The sequence below is a fragment of the Tachysurus fulvidraco genome, chromosome 18 (genome assembly GCF_022655615.1).
Source record: "Tachysurus fulvidraco isolate hzauxx_2018 chromosome 18, HZAU_PFXX_2.0, whole genome shotgun sequence".
Lineage (NCBI taxonomy): Eukaryota > Metazoa > Chordata > Actinopteri > Siluriformes > Bagridae > Tachysurus > Tachysurus fulvidraco.
Genome location: NC_062535.1, coordinates 10270201 through 10290273, shown reverse-complemented (window position 1 = coordinate 10290273; position 20073 = coordinate 10270201). Strand labels below are relative to the sequence as shown.

Below are 20073 nucleotides of genomic sequence, written 5' to 3'. Positions count from 1 at the left end.
TGATCTTTTTAAATTCAAGTGGCATAAGAACGGAATTACATGAATCTGAAAAAGTCTTCTACTTTAGCTCAATAGCAGTGTACAAATGCTAATGTTTGTTCATTTGGATCTCTTTACGAAACTCTGAATGCACATAGACTGAATGTCTGAGTGCCTAGTGACGAGACGCTAAAAAAGTGCATTAACTGGAAGATATAAAATTATTATTAGTTAATAGTCTAAAGCAGATTTAATCCATCATTCGGTTATAGACGAATGCAAATGCATGTTGGAGTGTAACCATGACAACAACGACAGGCATATATTCACGGTGTACTAAATGTAGACATGTTTTCATCACTAACAAGATGAGAGCAGAAAATATTTAAAAAGGAATCAGAGAATAACAGATTTGGCCTAGCATCTGAACACCATTCTTGGCAGTTAGCTTTGTGTGAAGGTTGTCCCTGTGACGTGTGAAAGCCGATCTGATTCTGAGAGTAAAAAAGTACAGCCTGTTTGGACGCATGAGAAAGGGACTGCAAATCGGACTGAGGTAATCTAATAAGGGTTTTAACACAGACACATGAATCAGAGTAGAGAAAAATATACTGCATGTAACCTTTTCTAACTGTAATCATAATACATAATGATTTAACTTTATTTCAACTGAATCCACATACATTCCAGTATGGATATTTGTTCCACACACAGCGATGAGGTATGAATATATTTTTATCAGAGTAGCGGCAGCGGAAAGCTCTAAAATGCCCCTTTATTGTTGATGTAGCTAAACTAACTGAACACTGCCATGACTAAAGCAATTATGTAATAAGTCATAAAAAGGTAAGACACACGTTTAACACATTAGATTACACTTTCACTGACACTTGCAAAAAATCTCTGAATAGTCTTTAGCTCAATGAAAAGTTAAACTCATTCATTATAATGACATATATTACATTATTATTATTATATATATATAAATTGTAATATATTACAATTTCTAAGAATGTAAGCAGGCTTAAACAGGCACCTACCTAAAATCCTTAGTTGTGTGATGGCACCATGAAGTCCAAAGAACATCCAGAGTGGGCGGGAGTTATCAACACAGGCCTGCATGCCCGCGTTGGTACCATTCTGGGTCAGGATCAGCTCCCCTTCCTGTGTGAGCAGGAAGCTCAGGACGTCTCCGGAGTGGAGCGAAGAGGACACCTTGCACACAGCCCAGAATTCTTTGCGGTCCACCAGCTCCTCTGGGTTCGAGGGGAGCTCCATTGGGCGTAGTGTGGCGGGGTCACATGAGGTCACACCGTATGAGAGTGAGCCTGAGCGAGCTAGACTTGACTTGCTCACTGTGATGTAGATGGTCTCTGAGAGGCGTAATGGACGCTCTGTGAATACCAGCGTGCCCTCTTCTTCATGCCCGTGACTGCAGCGGGCCACCGTCTGCTCGTCCACAGCCTTGACATGGGTGCCACGCAGCTGGTGGAAACGCAGCTCGCCTTCCAGGGCGGCTGGGAGGAAAGAGTTCAGCGAATTCTGCGGAATGGGGCGGGAGGAGGGGATGGGAGCGGACGGGAGGCGGAGTCTGGCCTCGTCTCGAGCCAGGTTGAGGTCGCAGAGGCTGACAGACAGGCGGGAGGATTCGGCCTCACGGCGAAGGGACGAGGAGCCTCGTACTGCAGTGAAGGAGCGAGGACGGAGACAGTCTGGAGGGACGATCTCACTGTCTGGGAGGGACAGGAACAAAACGGAACAACAAATATTAAAAAGGAATATTAAAATAGTCCAAATGCATGCATCCTATAGCAACAGCATCAGTATTAATAGTTCTCTTTATTCATAGATTCTTTTTATAGTGTGTGATGATTTTCTGTTGTAATTTGTCAAAAACAATTATACTTTGTGTAATAGTTCTGCATGCTATTATATAATAAATAAAGCTTGTATTCACTTTCAGCCAGTTTGTACTGCATCAGTACAAATACTGCAATATCGTATGCGTGTTTGTGAAAAATGCTCCAAAGCAGTTCAAGTACGTTGCCATGCCAGCAGACAAGATGACATGATATGACAGTAATCTGGATTTTGTAAGAAACCCTTAGAAGAAACAAAAGTCATCTACACCATCTTTCTATAACACAATGGAGTATTTTATCAGGGCTACGAGACTTACCGCCGAACATACAGAGTTCACTGTGCCATGAGCTACACATTTCCTTGTTAAACACTACACAAAGGTTCTACACTTTGATCGAGAGTCAAGTTGCGACTCATGACACCATACCAAAAGCGGTGCAAGAGTAGTCATTAACACTAATGCGTTAATTAAAACACACACTTTCTCTCACCTTTACAGTGTATACATACAGTAAAGTGCTATGAATTGTAATGCTCATTAAATTGTATCTAAAATATGCAAACAAACTATTAACCAATCCTGGACTCATGCTGTATTATAATGAACTGTATGACTGCATTTAGCAATAACGTTTACTGACTCCTGGATTCTAACATCTAGAATTTGAAAACATCTTGACATTAACAGTGTGTTAACGTTCATTATGATTTTTCCTCAAACAAACACACAGTCCTATTTTTAAACATTTCTATGGGTGATGCCAAACTGTATCTCTTTACATTCTCTTCCTTTTATAACTGTTGCTGCTTAGATTAGCAGTGTTACTACTCTGTGTGTAACAGTGGCCAGTGAGCTATAGTTTTGTGCTACACATAACACTCTTCTCTTGCATTCAGAAATATCGGCACGGCATGACGCTATCCAGCAATATATTCTAAGCCCTTCAGCTCCAGTATGAGATAGCCTCGCGTGTGAGAGTGTTCTGTATTTAGCCTACATCTGCACCTTCAAAGACTTTCAAACACCTGCCCAAAATAACAGTTCTAGTTCCTATTGGCTCCATATAAGAAGTGACAGCAAGCTTCCCCAACATCCTGTAGTAAATATGGACAGATAATTAAGTACACTACAAAGAATCCGTAGAAGCATTGAAACTCCGACAGTAATGGAGATATTATAGACGTATTTTATCCCTTAAAAAAAAAACCTCTGACATTCCCCCCCTTTTTTTTTTTTTATCAATGAACAAGAACAATTGGTGCAATTGGCTTACTTCTAACCACAGATAAACCCTCTTAGCCTCAGTTTCTCCTCAAGCCATGCAGGAAGCAGAATAAATAGCTTTAAGAATATATTAAAAATGTGGTGGTGTAGAAAAACACAGCAGATGGATTATTATTACTTTTATTTTATTAATTTGTTTTACCAATTATATACTTTGACATCTCTGCTCGTCATTTCTACTGTGTTTTTATTTCAGGTCTTTTTTTTTGCCTTGGTTGTCACAAAGATCATGTTGTGTAAACAGCAGTAAATACAGTCAACCTGCTTAGCATGGTGAGACAGACACACGCCTCAATTCAGTTACTAGTCATCTACCATTTGCCTGCTGTCAAAATATCTGCGATGCTCCTTCACCGTCACGTCATCATCAAAACAGAGAAAAGCACTTACTGTACATACCCTGTACAGACGACAGCAGAAAAATGTTTAAATAATGTCAAATATATATACTCTTTTATATATATATATATATGCTCTTTTTTAGTCATATATATATTATTAACTAATTAGATATCAGTTGAGTGGCGATGAGGCTCAGGTTTAAATTCCATAAGAGTCTGATACTCAAAGTGAGAACTCATTTCACATTAGTTATAATTATTTACAATTAAGCAGTAATGTTGTTGTATCATTACATCAGTAGATTTGGTTATAAACCTCGCTAGACCTTCTAGTGAAATGCTAGAATTCTGTTTCTTTGGCATATCTAAACGTTTAATGTTATAAGATAAAGTTTAAGATATTAGAGACAAACTAGTTGGGAACTCAATGAGAAAGAACTGACACACTGCTTATCAGATGGAGCAGGATTGCTGGAAACCTGTTTTCTATAAGACACAAACTTTTGTATGCAAATAAGTTCAATGTTTTATAAAAGCCTTGTATACTTTTTATGCAAAGTAAAATCTTTGTTCAGTGTCCTGGGGTATGAATACTTACCCCTTACTTAAGAAGATAAACTTACCCCTGAGCGTGGATGTATCACTGTACTCTATTTATTTAGTCTTGTGTAAGAATTTGAAGAGATATGGCTATGACAGACAATATGTTTCTTGGATTTAAGAGCATATTTTTTTTGTATTTTATCGTTTTATTGCTTGGTTAAATGCCTCAAAGGATCGATTCAAACAATTCTGATAAATCATACTATGGTTTTATTGTGAATTTTTGTTCAGGACACTTTGAAAGTTCATGACTTTTGTGTGAAAATGCATTGGACACTGCTTTAATCTGTTTTGTTGTTTGAAAAAACATCATGTTCTCTGTTAAAATTTTGATGACTTGAGTGTTTAGCGCAGGCTCCAGACATTTTACATGATGAAAGGGCCAGTAGAGCAGATCATTGCTTGGCAATGTTGATATCCAGGAAATTATTCACTCTTAAATTCCATTACAACGCTAAACTCAGTTTCTATAAGTCGGGAGACATGATGGAGTGACCTCGCGTACTATAAAAATGAAAAGATAAGTTTGCCCTCGTGAGTTTACTCTAATTTATTATTAGCCCTGGAGAAATGACACTGCAACATTATTGGACTTTGAGGACATTGTCATGCTAGTGCTTGTTTTAGTTCAGACAAAAGAATCCACTTCTAATCTTGAGGGAAACATTTCAGAGCTCTGACGGAGCTGTCAAAACATCAAAAGAACACAATTCCAAAATGATGAAGTCTTTTGGCCTTCCTGTCTGTATCCGCACTTCAAGTTTTACAAATAAACCTCGGCTTCACAATTTCCTATCCCTTGGAATCACCTAGTCTTCCACTACCTACCCTTGATGCCACCTGTTTCTCATCTGTTTCTGGTGGGATTTTCCCTTTGAGGAGATTACTATTGCTGAGAAACGTCTTCATGGATCTTCTATTCACTTCATCAAATGTGCCTGACAGTGGTATAGATTTTATTAACATTGCTGAAGAAACTTAGGAACAGATCTATAAGTAGACATTTGGTTAAGACAAATGTGTTACACAGTGAAATTTTCTTCACATATTCTGGTACCCGAAGTGTGGCACCTACTGTATGGAGCCGAGAAGGTTAAGGGCCTTGCTCAAGGGCCCAACGGTGGCAGCTTGGTAATTGCTAGGGATTAAAAACCACTGACCTTCTGCCCAGTAGAAACTGTATCTGTTTATAGTAGATATATTTGGCTGGTATATTTCTAAGCCTCCAAGGTAGAGAAACAGTATTAATTGAGATGACTGGATAGTTGATGACCTTTTTGCAAACATCTTTACTAGATCGTTAATAAGGTGCTGATGTTCAAGTGTACAGATTCAGAGATGTTATAAATGCCCGATGGAAACACAATGTAGACTCTGTTCGTTCAAAAGGCACCTCGACTGTGGAATCGTCTTCTTAGTATTTCAGTGAATTATCAAGTTTTCTTTCTCATATCATCTCAGGGAGTTTTTCCTTGCCGCTTCCTTGCTCCGGCTTGCTCATTAGGGATAGGGATAGATATGTAGTATTATAAATTTTAAGTTAATCTTTTTAAATTAAAAACCTTTAATTTCATATATTCATTTATTTATTTGTATCCTTATTTTTTCTTCTTCTTCTTATTATTATTATTACATATTTATTTCTTTTTCTCTCTTCTGTTTCCATACTTCTGTAAAGCTGCTTTGAGACAATGGGAAATTGTTAAAAGCGCTAAACAAATAAATTTAACTGAATTGAATTAATCAGAATTGAGTTTGAGGATGAGTTCATGAACTATCCGACTTACAAGAAAATCCTTAAAGATAAGCGATTCCCCAAAACAGTTTATTCCGCTTTGTCTTAGTCTTTCTTTAGCATTTAATCTCACCTAGTTAACGTGGATTTGTAACTAAGAGCTGCTGCTGTAATTATAAAGATTATGATACTCTGATATACTGAGCATGCTTTCTTGGATGTACTTCTTGTATAATGATTTATAATCCCACTATATTGTGTCACCCAGTAGAGGCTCTTTTTTTTTATCTCTGGTTCCTTTCAAGGTTTCTTCCTTGTATAATCTCTGGGATTTTTTTTCTGACTCTCACCTTCTGTAAGTGCTCTGGATTTCTGTAAAAGATGCTTTGTCTTTTATTAAAAGTGCTATATAAATAAAATGTAATCGAATGGAACTAAATATTTGACGTAGTCCAGGTTATAAGAACTATTCAGCTCAATCAATTTAGCTACATTCAGCTCAATCAATTCTAGAGTAAAAATGGTTAATATAAACCACTAGACCATTCCATCAGGATTATGAGCTCTATTCCATTACCACCGGCTGTCGCCTACAATCTTTTAGAAATCTTACTAAACCCTGCTGAATGTTAACAGAAATAAAAGGCTTCTTCTGAATTCAGAATCAAGCCCAATTGGGAGATCTTAGCTTCCCTGTACCATGGTTCACTGCTTTCAAAGAAATGGCTCCTGGGTGAGCCGTGATCTTAAATCTGCTATTCTCTGTGGCTTCACAGAACTGATAATCCAGCACTAAGTTTACCCTACTGACTCTGACTTTAAAGTGCTTGTATTAGTGCTTTAATGCTTCAGAGAACTGACTTTAGTTACTGGATACAGTGACTGGAAGGTGAGTCTAAATTATAAATCCTGAAACTGCAAAGCACAGCTTAAGCAGTCGAAATATCCAGATCGACTATAGAAATCTATAAAACATGCTCGCTCTCTTTTAAGTAAAAGGTGTTGATGGCTTTGTGAAGACAAAATACTGATACCTGTGCAAAACAATGTGTTGTAGCCTATCTGTGTCAACGTTCGATGTGTTCTGAGATGTGTATTCTGAGATGTGTGTTCCGAGATGTCTCGTTCCTCACCACAGATGAGATACTGTAACCTTCCTCAGCTTAAAGTAGTCTGGCTACTGTCTTCTGATCCCTCTTAAAGTATTTCAACCTGCAGACTCACCATTGACTGGATGTTTGTAAGAGTATAAACTAGTGAGTGTAAAAATGCCAGCAGGTTCTGAAAAATTCAAACAAGCCCTCAGTGACCAACAACGAAGTCACTGAGATATCCGATGTAGATATGAACTGAAGCTCTGACCTGAATCTGCATGAGTTTATGCTTTGCACTGCTACCACATGATTGACTGATTGGATAATGTCAGAAATATGTATACAACCCATATCATTTATTTACAGCATTTAAACTCAATATCAAGCTTTGAAATTCAATATTTTTCTCATTTGAGTAGCAATACCCTGTTCGAGGCTTTACGGCCTGATGCTTTCTTTGAGGGAAAAAGGTAAATTGGGTCACGTCTCGGTTCAAGTCACTCACGTCTTCATTCTGAACAGAGCTTGGACAGACAAAAATCAAGTCTATTTTTCAGGATCTTTGAAAAAATAAAAAAATATCCCAAAGCTTGCTGGTGAAAGAAAATGAGGTGCTTGAGGTAGTCTGTGCTAATGATCTAAGAAGTTAGTGTTCCTAAAAAGAGCGTGGGGATAGCCCTCGGGCATGGGCCCTTACATGACTACAGATAATGGTTAGTAAAGCCATTCAACTTCAAACAGAGAGAATGATAGACAGAGAGAGCGAAAGAGAGAGAGAGAGAGAGAGAGAGAGAGAGAGAGAGAGAGAGAGAGAGAGAGTATGAGATACTCTTCTGATAAGTGGACTGAAGTCATTCTCTGGCAAGAGTGGAGAGGCAAAGGCATTTTTAGATTAAGGAACTTAGACAGACGATGATGTTACACAAAGGACGGTTTATCATTTTGTCGGATGAGGCAGCAGCCCACACACGTCGCACTTTTCCCACTAAAAACATTGACACAAAGTGATTCCCCTCTAAAGCTGTGTTGTTAAAATATTTTCTGACAACCTTTTCAGTGTAACCTAACTTTAGTTGGATTACTAGTAAGCCATACAGTACATAACATCTGAGCATGGTGATGGAGGAAAATAAGAAGGGTGGGTTGATGCAGGTTGAAGCCAGGTTACTATTAACCCCCCCGAAGTTGATTCATTTCCAATAACATCTTGTCCCGGGGTTTTTTGCCCTCCTCTTACACTGCAGCAATTTGCCAAGGATTACAATTTTTTGTTGATTAAAGAATGACACAGTCAAATTTTAATCCATTTATAGTGGCATTAAATGTTGGAAAAAACCCTGTTATTACTTACTTTTTAATAAGCATTTCCTTATCATTTTTTTCCCTTTCTGTCTAACTTAATAAAACAAAAGATTAGAAGAAAATATCTTGAACAGAGTGTCTGAGAACCAAATATTACACTATGGAGTAACAGCCACATAAAGCCACATAAATTGAATGAGCTGTTAGTAGAAAACTCACCACCTTCTTCTAAAGGCTCAGACACAAGCATTCAATATCGTTGTGTAAACAGAAATGCTATTAAACCCTCGTATGTACTTGCTGTTCCGACGGCTTCGCCAATTTGTTGTTATTTTAAACTTTTTTTTTTTACAGGCAGATTTCCACTATACTGTACTGTGTACAAGAATAGACTTTTACACAGTCCACTCTTCTGGTCTGTATTCTTCCCTTTAGCTGTGTGATTAAGGGATCCCAGAGATGACATCATCAGAATTTAGTTGGCACATGAATGCTGGAACAACCAGACCCATTACAGTAAAGTCTTGTTATAAATTGGATTAGACCTCAGTCTGGAGACACCGCCTCGTCCTCCTGGGGACAACTGCAGAGAAGAATCCAATTTGGGCAGAGGATTCAGAAGAGAGAGAGAGAGAGAGAGAGAGAGAGAGAGAGAGAGAGAGAGAGAGAGAGAGAGAGAGAGAGAGAGAGAGAGAGAGAGAGAGAGAGAGAGAGGAGAAAAGAAGAGAAAAAAAACAGAAAGGGATGACAAAGAGAGAATGGTGTGAAGAAGATAATGAGGACGTTTGCTATATATTAGTGCTTTGAGATGTAGATGTATGTAAGAAGTGCTTTTCTTCCTCTGTACCTGGTTTGAATGCTCTTCTGCTCAACCTACTGTAAGAACAAATCCAATTTCACCCAAAATATCAGAGAGAAATGCTCATATGCAACCATAGCAACCTGAAGGAGATGTACTGAGAACAAGCTCTGGTTATATGAATAGTCTGACATTCACTGTAATGAAAGCTTCACTGATTAAACACTTCTGTAGAGCAGCACTTTTTTGTTGTTGTTGGTTTTTTTTACCCCAAAAATGTTTTGTTCTTAAAAATCGCTTTTATTACGTGGAGCTGAACTGGCTTTGGCCGGTTTCGTAGTGGAGAGACGGATGGAGGGATGGAGTGGAGTTTGGAAATGAGAGTAGGGTGTCTACAGACGTGTGTGACCAACACCAGCTGCTGCCCCTCTAATTGTCCAGCACCTGCTCGGCCGCCAATCGCTTCCATTCCCTTTGTCCCATTGGCACTTTTCAGGAGAGAGCTGGTGCAGCTGCCAGCTGATTGGCCAAGGCTAGATTCTAATCTCCCTGAAAGAAAGCCTGGACTTCAAACAGCCAGAGTGTTTTACTGTTTTCTGAGGCGATAGGAATCCAAGCTTGACCAAAACGCTGCGACTGATGGCGAGCAGCTGCACACACACAGAAGGCAACCTATTTATAACGCTTTTCTTCTTTTAAATTTTTAAAAAACAACAACTCACAGCTTTTTTAACACCAGACCCCCAATCACCTGTTACGGTAAACACAAAAAAGTAGGAGGAAAAATAAGCAGACGCGGGAATCGATAAACAAAAGAATCTGCCGCTTAAATAATCGCTTGGGCAAAATGCTGTCTGAAAAAAATAGCCAAATAAGGCAGTGGCGTGATGAAGCAGCTTTGCTGCACCATGCTTTTCTAGTTTCAGCTGAAAAAGCTGGCCAAGGTCATGACTCTCTTTCACTCACTTGTTATTGCTTTTTCAGTTTTCTAGCTTTTTTCTCTGTTCCTAAAGCCATCTCAACCGCTCTGAAGGATTTGATGCTAAGTCTAGTTTTATCCTTCCCTCTCAGAACAGCATAGACTTCAGCGAAGAGGATACACAAGAAAGAAAGAGACAAAGACTTATATTGGCACACCTGAGTGAAAATAAACAGTGAGAAGGAAAAAAGGTGATCAAATGACAAGCAAAATATCCAAGCCTGCATGATGCATGCATGGTGGGTGTGTGTGTATATACTATGGAGAGAGACAGCAGACAAAGGTTACTGGAGGTTTATAAGGAGAATGTTGGCTGTCTGCCACTCCATCGCTTTTGAAAAGAGCAGCAGCCTTCCAGGCAACACATGGCCACGACAATAAAGCCCAACAAATACTCAATAAATCACAAAAGCTCCTTCCTCCTGGGACATAATGCTCTCTCTCTTTCTCTCCTCTCTTTTACTGTTAGTCCCTGAAGCCACCTTCCTGAGGATGGCTCTGAACAGCGGCCTGGCCAGAGCAGCATGCACCATAAGTCGCTAATCAAATGTGTGCAGTGGAATAATGAACTAATCATAAAATGTAATATAATAAAGCCTTGGTAGTTTCATACTCAATTCCTGACTTCATGCTTGCTGTTATTTATTTATTAACGAGGGATGAATCTAACTTTCATATGCAAGAAAACTACATAAGTTCTACATAAAGTTCTTAAAGGGTTCAAACTGAGAAACAGGCTAAACAACCTACCTGGATTTTATCTATCTATTTATTTTTTTATTTTCTATAAGCAAACTGGATCATTAAATACATTCCTTAAGGCAAAATTCTAAAAAGACGGAATCTAAAACCTGATTGAAGAAGCCAAAAAAGTAAATGGAGGACGCTAGAACAGAGAATTTCAGTTTCTGATAGGGTTCCAAGCACGTTGTATTTTATTAGACTGAGGAATAACTTTAACCTAGGTCTTCACTTTTGGAAAAATATAATGGTTCATCGAGGGTTCTTTGTATAGTTAAGCATTATTCCTAAAGAGATTTTCCTTGGAACCCAAATCTCTGTCAAAGGAACAAGCCAAGCAGATATCAACATTACTTTGATCAAGCGATCTGAAAGAAATATTTAAAGCTGGGCTCCCATTTAAAAAATAAAGGTTCATTGAAGGTTCTTTGGATAATTCTACATTAATCCCAATGATATCGTGGTTGGAACCCTCCTAATAGGTCTGGAACCCAGGACACAGAACCTTCTCTTTGAAGCACAAGCAGAAGGTTTTTATGGTTCTAAAAGGTTTTAAAATGTCCTTGCATGATATTTAATTTAATTTGAAATTTAAAGTTACATCTAGAATCCTAAATGACTCTTGGGCTCGTTTCAGGGAAAACAAGCTTCTAAGTAAAAACTTATTGAACAAAGTGCTTCAATAAGAAAGCTAGGGGAAAAAAGCTTCAACTACTCTCAGAAATGTACTCTCAGAAGTGTTTTCTCCAAGCATTAGCTTTTGGCATTCTGAAGGATCCTACATGGTTAATTTTTGGTTTGTATGTGAAAGCAATGACGTTGGAATGACAAGTCGCTTTCTGCTCCTGCATTCGCACATCCGACATGAATGTTTATCTGATGTTCTATAAACTGCTGTTTGTCTTGGCCCTTTAATGAGTGCTGAAGTGCTTTTCTCCATATATCCCAGCGAGCCACACCTTATCTCAGCTGCAGAGTTCCATGTTTGGCCACCCAGAAGATTTGGCATGACTCGAAAGGGAGGAAAACGAAGATCTAAGTTTGGGAGAGCAAACTGGAACGACACATAAAGACAGGAAAAGCGCTGTGTTCTGATTTAGAACAGGTCACGGCATTTTTTTCCCTCCACCTTGAAAGCTCTTCATAGAATTTCCTGTCGACGCGTGAAGCTTGTGCAGGAAATACAATCAACCTTCCTGACACTTGGTCCACTTTTTCTCTCTCTTTCTCAGAAGACACAATAAAGATCCGAGGAAGAGATTTTGCTCAGCTAAGTTACAAATTCACATCGCATCTGCTCTTCTCATTAATATCTCCAGCCCTGGAGCAGTGTGTCTTCTAAACAAATACAACTAGCAATGTTTCACCTAGTAACAGGAGCAGGGAGACTCCAGTTCCCTGCTGTGATGCTAACTCCACTTAGCTAGGTAGTAAAAACTAAACATTAAAAATCCTACTTCGTTTTAGAGACTATCAAAGAAACCTATCAACCGGGAATAGCTTTCCTCAGCCATCTGAACACTGTAAATTTCTCAATGTTACTGAAAATGGTAAAAGTGTATTGACTTGGCATCAAATAATTCCATTTCATTTTTAATTACTTTGTCAATAGAAAGCAGGACTTACAAAGAAGAACTGAAAATGTTGGATGGTGGTATGGCGAGGAGAAATGATGTACGATTGCACCAATTTCTTCTTGTGTTTTTGAGCACTAATTAGTAATAAGATCATTAAAGAGCACTAAAAAGGTAATAAGGTTCATTTAACAGCGTTTGCAAATGTGTTCAGAAAGATCAGACATTTAAGACTTTTTACATCTTTAAGATAATTAATGTCAGTCAATTTCTCAGCACGGTGTACAGTATGTAAATGTCTGTTTTGTCGTTACTCATTGCCCTATTATTTGTCATACTGACATATTAATGAGAGCTTTGTTGAATTACTGTAATTTGGCAGGGCGAGCTCATCTGTAAATCCTACACTGCTGTTTTATTAGGTGCCATTTAGCCCTAGAGTTACACACCAGCCTGTATGATAAGGCTTTCAGTTCAGTTCCTCATGACCGAAAGGAGACAAACATCTAGGACAAAGATCTACACATACCTGACATTACATATCAGGGATTACACATCAAGTGTGTGATAAAAGTATGTCCAGAGTCTAAAACCAGTGACTTCATTTTCTGTTTATTACTTACAACATATGCTCTACGTTTACAGTACAGACCAAAAGTTTGGACACACCTTCCAAAATTTTGGACACACCACCTTTTCAACAGGACAATGACCCCAAACACACCTCCAGGCTGTGTAAGGGCTTTTTGACCATGAAGGAGAGTGATGGGGTGCTGCACCAGATGACCTGGCCTCCACAGTCACCGGACCTGAACCCGATCGAGATGGTTTGGGGTGAGCTGGACCACAGAGTGAAGGCAAAAGGGCCGACAAGTGCTAAGCATCTCTGGGAACTCCTTCAAGACTGTTGGAAGACCATTTCAGGTGACGACCTCTTGAAGCTCATCAAGAGAAAGCCAAGAGTGTGCAAAGCAGTAATCACAGCAAAAGGTGGCTACTTTGAAGAACCTAGAATATGACATATTTTCAGTTGTTTCACACTTTTTTGTTATGTACGTATATAACTCCACACGTGTTAATTCATAGTTTTGATGCCGTCAGTGTGAATCTACAATTTTCATAGTCAAGAAAATAAAGAAAACTCTTTGAATGAGAAGGGGTGTCCAAACTTTTGGTCTGTACTGTACACCCTTACATTCTGTGCATTTTCTCAGAGGGCATTATGCTTTTGTGATTTTGGCTCAACACGACATATTCCAATTGGTTCATGAATTTCCCGACACCCTGTATTCATACTATGGATTGCATCTTTTTAAATATTTGACAGAAGGTGAAACAGGTTCTATGCCTGTGTCATTTCTGTGCTAATACACTGTGATTCGTTCCTCGTCTTAATAACAGGACACATTGTGTTGGGTTAGGATTTGCTGGTGTCTTAAGATATGTGTCAAATTTAGCCCAATCTGACTGCGATTGCGTGCCGAATTCTGTTCATTTCTTGCGCTTCCAAATAATCCTGGTTCTCTATTACGATCTAGATTAGGGTCCAGGAATTGTCAGGCCATGTTGTCATATTTTTCCAGATCATATGCAATTTTGTGTTTAGCTTGTGCACAAACCTAAGAGTATGATTAATGACTGACTATCTGGTTACAGCCATTCAGGTGTATTGACCTACTACAAGAAAACACTTCTATTAGTGATCTTTTTTTGTATAGCGAGCTTGTGATAATAGGATAAAAATCAAGGATATGATATTACAGGTATAAAATATGGACAGATTCTGTGACAGCTACAGTCTACAGTTCGCTGCTCCGTGGAAGAAAAAAAACCCTGGACCAACCACTGAGCATGAAATCTAATTTGGAATACGGTCTTGATTTGGTTTTCTATGACTCATTACATCCTTTGCTAGGACACAATATAGAGAAAGATTTAGCCACTGTGCTAGCTTGCAGCATGGCCTTTGATTATGCCATAAAACATATCTGGAACAGTGTCATGGTAACTGGAATAAAGGAAATAATAAGGCCAAGGTAAACATGTTGAATTTGTTAGATTTGTGGATTTTGTTTTTTTTATTGTAAGCTAGCTAACCTGCTGGCATGTTCCTCTAAAAGGCATAGTACATGCTCAGCTTCATCCATCATGCTTTCAACACGTAATTTAGGGCCAAAACATTCAATTTTCTTGAACTTACGGTCCCTCACATTACCATCATACACCAGTGGGGAATGCATACAGCAATCATAGGTCATTTTGTCTAGGAAAATACACAGAAGTCTGAACTATGAGAGCAAAAAAAGAATGTAGGAATTGAAGCTGCCAAAACTGCTGTTACGATAAGAACAGAAAGTTCAGTATTTAATAGTATCATGTATGAGTCTATAAAACACTGTTTGATCATAAATATACCAAAATTATTTTTAAAGCTATGGCGATAACTGAATACATAGAAATACAACTAGGTGTTTACTTTTCTGTAGCTTTAAATAATAGCTAAATACAATTACCATGGAGGCTCTTTTCAGGCAAAAAAAATCCAATTCAGTGTTTATCCATAACTTTTTCTGATTGTACTTCAGACTGCCAAGTTTAACATTACGAATTAATTGGCCTTGAATGTAATACTCTTGTCTACACCTTCACAAAAAAAACCCAATATTTTATCAACAGTGCGGATGAATGAATCAGAATGAATACTTATCGCACTGTGTAGCATGAACTGGAGGAATCTGGAAGCAGCATGCATAGTACAGGTACAGAGTAGAAGAAGAAGAAGCCTTTATTTGTCACATATATACGTTACAACATTAGAAATTACATGATACAGCACCCCTGGAGCAGAGAGGGCTAGGGGCCTTGCTCAAGGGCCCAAAATGGCTGCTTGGCAGTGCTGGAGCCTGGACCCTAATCCTCTGATCCCAAATCGCTTGAGCCACCAGTGCCACATCCTAAAATAAATTAGTTAGACCTACCGAATAAGCCATTGGTCTGCATATTAACCGAAATACAAACATTAAAATAAAATAATTACATTGAAAAAAATTGTTCCCTTTTTCAAACCAGGATGCATTTTTTCTATCTCTTAGATGCTTCCTTGAAAGCTGAGAACTTTTATGCATATGGTTTGGGTACAATTGCCACCAAATAAATAATACTCTGAGCGAGTCCCTCTGACCTATGAATACAAATTTCTATCTTAATAGGACTAATGTCTTCAAGGATGACATGCCCCCATCCAAGGGCATGAGTTAAATGGTACAAGTCATTTGCTATGGCTTTAGACATAGACTGTGACAACATAAAGGAACAAGCAATATACAGTGAGGGATCAGGGGTCAGGCCAACATGAGCTGCCAGAACAGCTTCAATCATAGCACAGACTGTACAAGACTGTATAAATATCTACATATTCTATATATCATTTTTGTTACTGTCTTATTTTTGTGTACACTCGGATAAAAAGAGCCGCACTGCAGCCGCTTCTCCTGCTGATATCGTGGAAGATAGTTGCCAAAGAACCACACAAAGACAGTGATTGAACAGCAGAATTTACTGAATAAGTTTAACAGGGAATATTTCTACAGAAGGAAGGTGTAATATTCAGTGATATCTATTAATAAACAAAGACGTCAGCAGGAACAGACGTGGGGTTGACGGACAAAACAATGGATATCATGGTCATAAGATGAGGTTATAAGAAAATGGTGTCACACAGTCAGCCCAGGGCTGAGCGTGCCAAAAATATTCATTCAAAATATTCTTGCTTTTTATCAGCACTTTGGCTATTTTTATCATTTTCTACTGTCCAATATCAGAGTATCTGTGCCCACTGTTGATTCCTGTCGAAACCCGATTTGTTCTTCAGCATGTTGTAATTCAGCTGCCTCTAGATTCGGTATGTTGCAGGTGCTGAGATGCTTTTCTACTCATCTCATCTGTAACGAGTTGCTATTTGAGACTGTAGCCTTGCTGTGAGCTTGAACCAGCTTTCTTTTATCAACAAGGCATTTCCACATGCAAAACTGCGTTGCACAGAATGTTTTATGTTTTTTGCACCGTTCTGAATAAAGTCAATCCCAGATCAGCAATTCTAACCAGGATACATTATCAACAACCCTTCCACAGGCACAGAGAGCCCATTTTTTTTTAAGACAGAACAAATAGAACAATAGCCTGACAGCATGAAGGAATGATTTCACAATAATAAAAATAATAATAATAGTAAAAAACAAAAAAATAATCCTAATTTGTATCTCTGCACTATCAGCTACTATTGCACAGTGCTGAGTATACTGCATTCCTAATATAGTGAGAGTTAACTCAACCCTGGAAGAGTTCATTCAACCTTGGTGAATCCATTGTGTAATACTTATTCTCTGCATGTTTCTAGGCCTGCATCCAACTACAACTCCATACTGACGTTTTCACATCTGAAGCCATTCAGGACTGCCTGAAACAGCCCAGTGTGTATGTATATTTCTGACAGACAAGGCTATAAAGTAACCTCAGCTTGGGTATTAATTAAACAACATTCCTGCCTCTCTGCTGGTCCACAACTTCGTTTTGCAGTTCTTATATTCATACAATTCATGCAATTGTGTTAAAACCAAGTTCAAATGGGCTCTAATAGCACCGCACCAAAAGCTAGAATGGCGCAACACTGGGGTCTTCTCAGTAACAGCTGCTAAGGCTCTGGGCTTTGAGGAGAATGTAGGATATGTTTATGACTTGATTTTAAAGCTATAAATGGTGGAAGGAACTTGGAAGTGCTTCACTGCTACTGGTAGGTCTAACTGTCTTGTAGTGCATTAAGCCAATGAAGGTGTGGAAAGTGCAAATAAGTTGTACTGGTTATAGATCTCCATAGCTCAGGACAGGCAGATATTCAGCCCTTCCAATTTTCCATGTTATAACTTGGAACTAAAATGGACATAATTAGAAATAAAATGCCATTAATCTATAACAACTAGCCTATTATCTGGGCATCCATCCTTTTTCTGTTCCACTTATCCTACACAGGGTCACAAGAAACCTGAAGCCTATTCCAGGGGACTCAAGGCATTGGACACCAAGGCTGGGGTGCCAACCAATCACAGGGCACAATCATACACACACTTACACCCATTCACAAACTATGGACAATTTAGAGATGGCAATCAACTTAGAATACATGTGTCTGAACCGGTGGAGGAAACCAGAATACCTGCAGGAAAGGGCCTCGATCCGCAGCCCAGGAGGTGCGAGGAAAATTCGGTTTAGGGTTTGCAAATGAATGTGTTAATTCTGTCTGTTTTCCTAAGCTTTAAATGAAATAATGAATGACACAGTAAGCCAGTCATATTAATAAAGGAGACAAAGATACGGCTCTAATCTTTTCCACTGATGTTTTAATCAAAGATGAGAAGAGAAGAGAATAAAGGTGGCGTGAGTGTATTTAAAAGCACCTGTTGGCACAGACTGAATGAACTTTCTGAATAAACTAAAACATCAATGTGCCATTATAGCAAGCTAAACCAGTCCTCAATTGTTTGAGATATATTAAAGGCCTGTTTAGTGCAGTCAAAGAGACACTGTACACACACACACAGCTTATTCAAGTCAATACACAGCCTCTTCCGAGGAAAGCTTGCATTTATGTCTGTGTGAGTAGGCGTATTTCAGTCTCAAATCCACTGGTGTGTGCGCTGTGAGGATTGTGCCATGAACATGCCTGCAGCATAAAAACATTGATTCTTCTGATAAGAGCTCTTGAGTCAAAAGCGAAAGTGCAAAACAGGACAGAAGGAATCACAGATATCTGTATTTAACAACATGCGGGTTGTAAGAATTGTAGCTTTATACCGTCTTTCAGGCGTCAATAAGACTAAAAATCAACGCACTTAAAAATAAACAACAAAACACAGCTAAACTTTTGGAATAATAACTACAAAAACATATGAGTCTGGTGGCCTCGAAAAAAAATCCCTGGGATAATTTCGGCTTTCCTGAATTTTTATTACATTATTTAGCACAAACATTCCGTCAATTCAATTTTTAAACAACAAATCAGTTGCATCCAGCTGCAAAAAATAAAACAACTCCAAAATAACTCGAGTCTGGATGAATATCTCTGGCTAACTCAGTGCACTTAAATCTGTCGCTGGAAATAATAAAAGCCTGAAGTCTTCTTCTATCGCCAACTCCGTGTGAGCTACATCCCTCCGGCTCTCGGCTACGTCGGCTTTCATCTCTGGCATTAAGGGCTCTTAGGGCAGGAGTTTGATGGCTTGTGTGTCTGTTCAGACACATGATAATGAAAGAGAAAGACGTGTAATGCTTTGGCACATGCACAAGCTGTTGAAAAAAATGAGTATACTTAAATCAGGGCCAAATTTTGGGAGATGGACGAGAGAGAGGACTAGATAAAGATACACACATAAAGACATACACCGGCAACAACAAAAGCAAGAACAATGACAGAACATGCCATGTATTCAGCAGACAGTGAAGTTGTGGTCAATTGGCACAATCTACAATTAGGGTCGATGTCACTATCTCTAAAGCATGTGACCTGCTTCTATAATTGTACCTCGGGGATGACAGCATTAAGGACGTTTATTGCATGTGTGTGTGTGTGTGTGTGTGTGTGTGTGTGTGTGTGTGTGTGTGTGTGTGTGCATGCATAAGCTTTGACACACACCAGTACATCAAAGCCTTGGCTATGGTTTGCCCTGCTAAGTTTCCCTGTGTGTGCCAGAGTGAGTGTGATCATACACCACAACTCAGTCACTCTTAACACTGCGACCTGATACTGAAAACACACAAAACACCCTCAAGTACATCAAAATTGCCGTCATTTGCATAAAACCTTTGAGCTTCGGGCAATTTTGTGTCATTCTTAAATCTCAGAAATGTCACATAACTTTCACTAGCGTCCATCTAGCCATAAATATCGATTAGTGGTTGCCAAAAATATATGTTATTTGACTTGTGTAGGTTCTGGAAATATAATATTTAACTGTGAGTGTGTCAGAGTTGTGACATCGCAATTATGGTGTGACTCAGGAGTCAATAAGGTGACAGTAACTTTAGTCACATAGTCCAGTAAACTATGTAGCTAACAGCATGTTCAATAAAAGGACGTCCATACAAGCAGATGTGTTCCTTAACACTGCGTTCGCAATTGGGGGGAAAAAAAAAAAGCTCTGCCATCTGTGTTTTCTTTTCTGGGCCAGAACACAGTTTAAAAAAAAAAAGATAAACGTTTAAATTTTCATAAAAGTGCCAAATCATGTCATGCAAATTTTTTCCTACCCGAACAATCAGGTGGCGAGTTGGAGGGCAAACGAGAAAAAACAAACACTGAGAACAAAGTGCTGGTCAAAAAAAAAAGTTGTCTTTTGATTTATAACATGCTGAATAAAACAATAAACAGTGTTGCAATACAAGTAAAAAGAAAAGAACGACGTCTTTTAGGGACTTTCACCAGTATGTGATTTCCCTCTTTAAACTGTAGCTTCATGGAGCCAAGGCGCACAAGCAGCTCTGATTCCTTTCGATTTTCTGAGTCACAGAGAAGACAAATGTCAGGTTTAAACGTCCAGAAAATCTTTACTACTTGTAACAATAAACCAAATCGTTAGCTAGCTAGGTCAGCTAAGTGGACTGAGTTGTTATGGTTACGCTGTGGATGAATTGCCTGTAATCGTAGCGACCTGTTTTCGATTCTTTTCAAATAAATAAACTGTAAAGAGTTGAATATGATTAAACAGAAGAGTTTTGTTCAAATCTAT

The 20073-nt window shown here is 38.7% G+C and overlaps 1 protein-coding gene across 2 annotated transcripts in view; it reads right to left on the bottom strand.

Moving 5' to 3' along the window:
• Window positions 1–20073, bottom strand: part of neurl1aa (neuralized E3 ubiquitin protein ligase 1Aa) — an 86527-nt gene that overhangs the window by 11025 nt on the left and 55429 nt on the right. For both annotated transcript variants that reach the window (XM_027156473.2, XM_047803399.1), the window contains exon 4: window positions 1020–1712. In XM_027156473.2, coding sequence (XP_027012274.1) covers window positions 1020–1712 — 693 coding nt within the window. The remainder of the gene's footprint in view (window positions 1–1019; window positions 1713–20073) is intronic.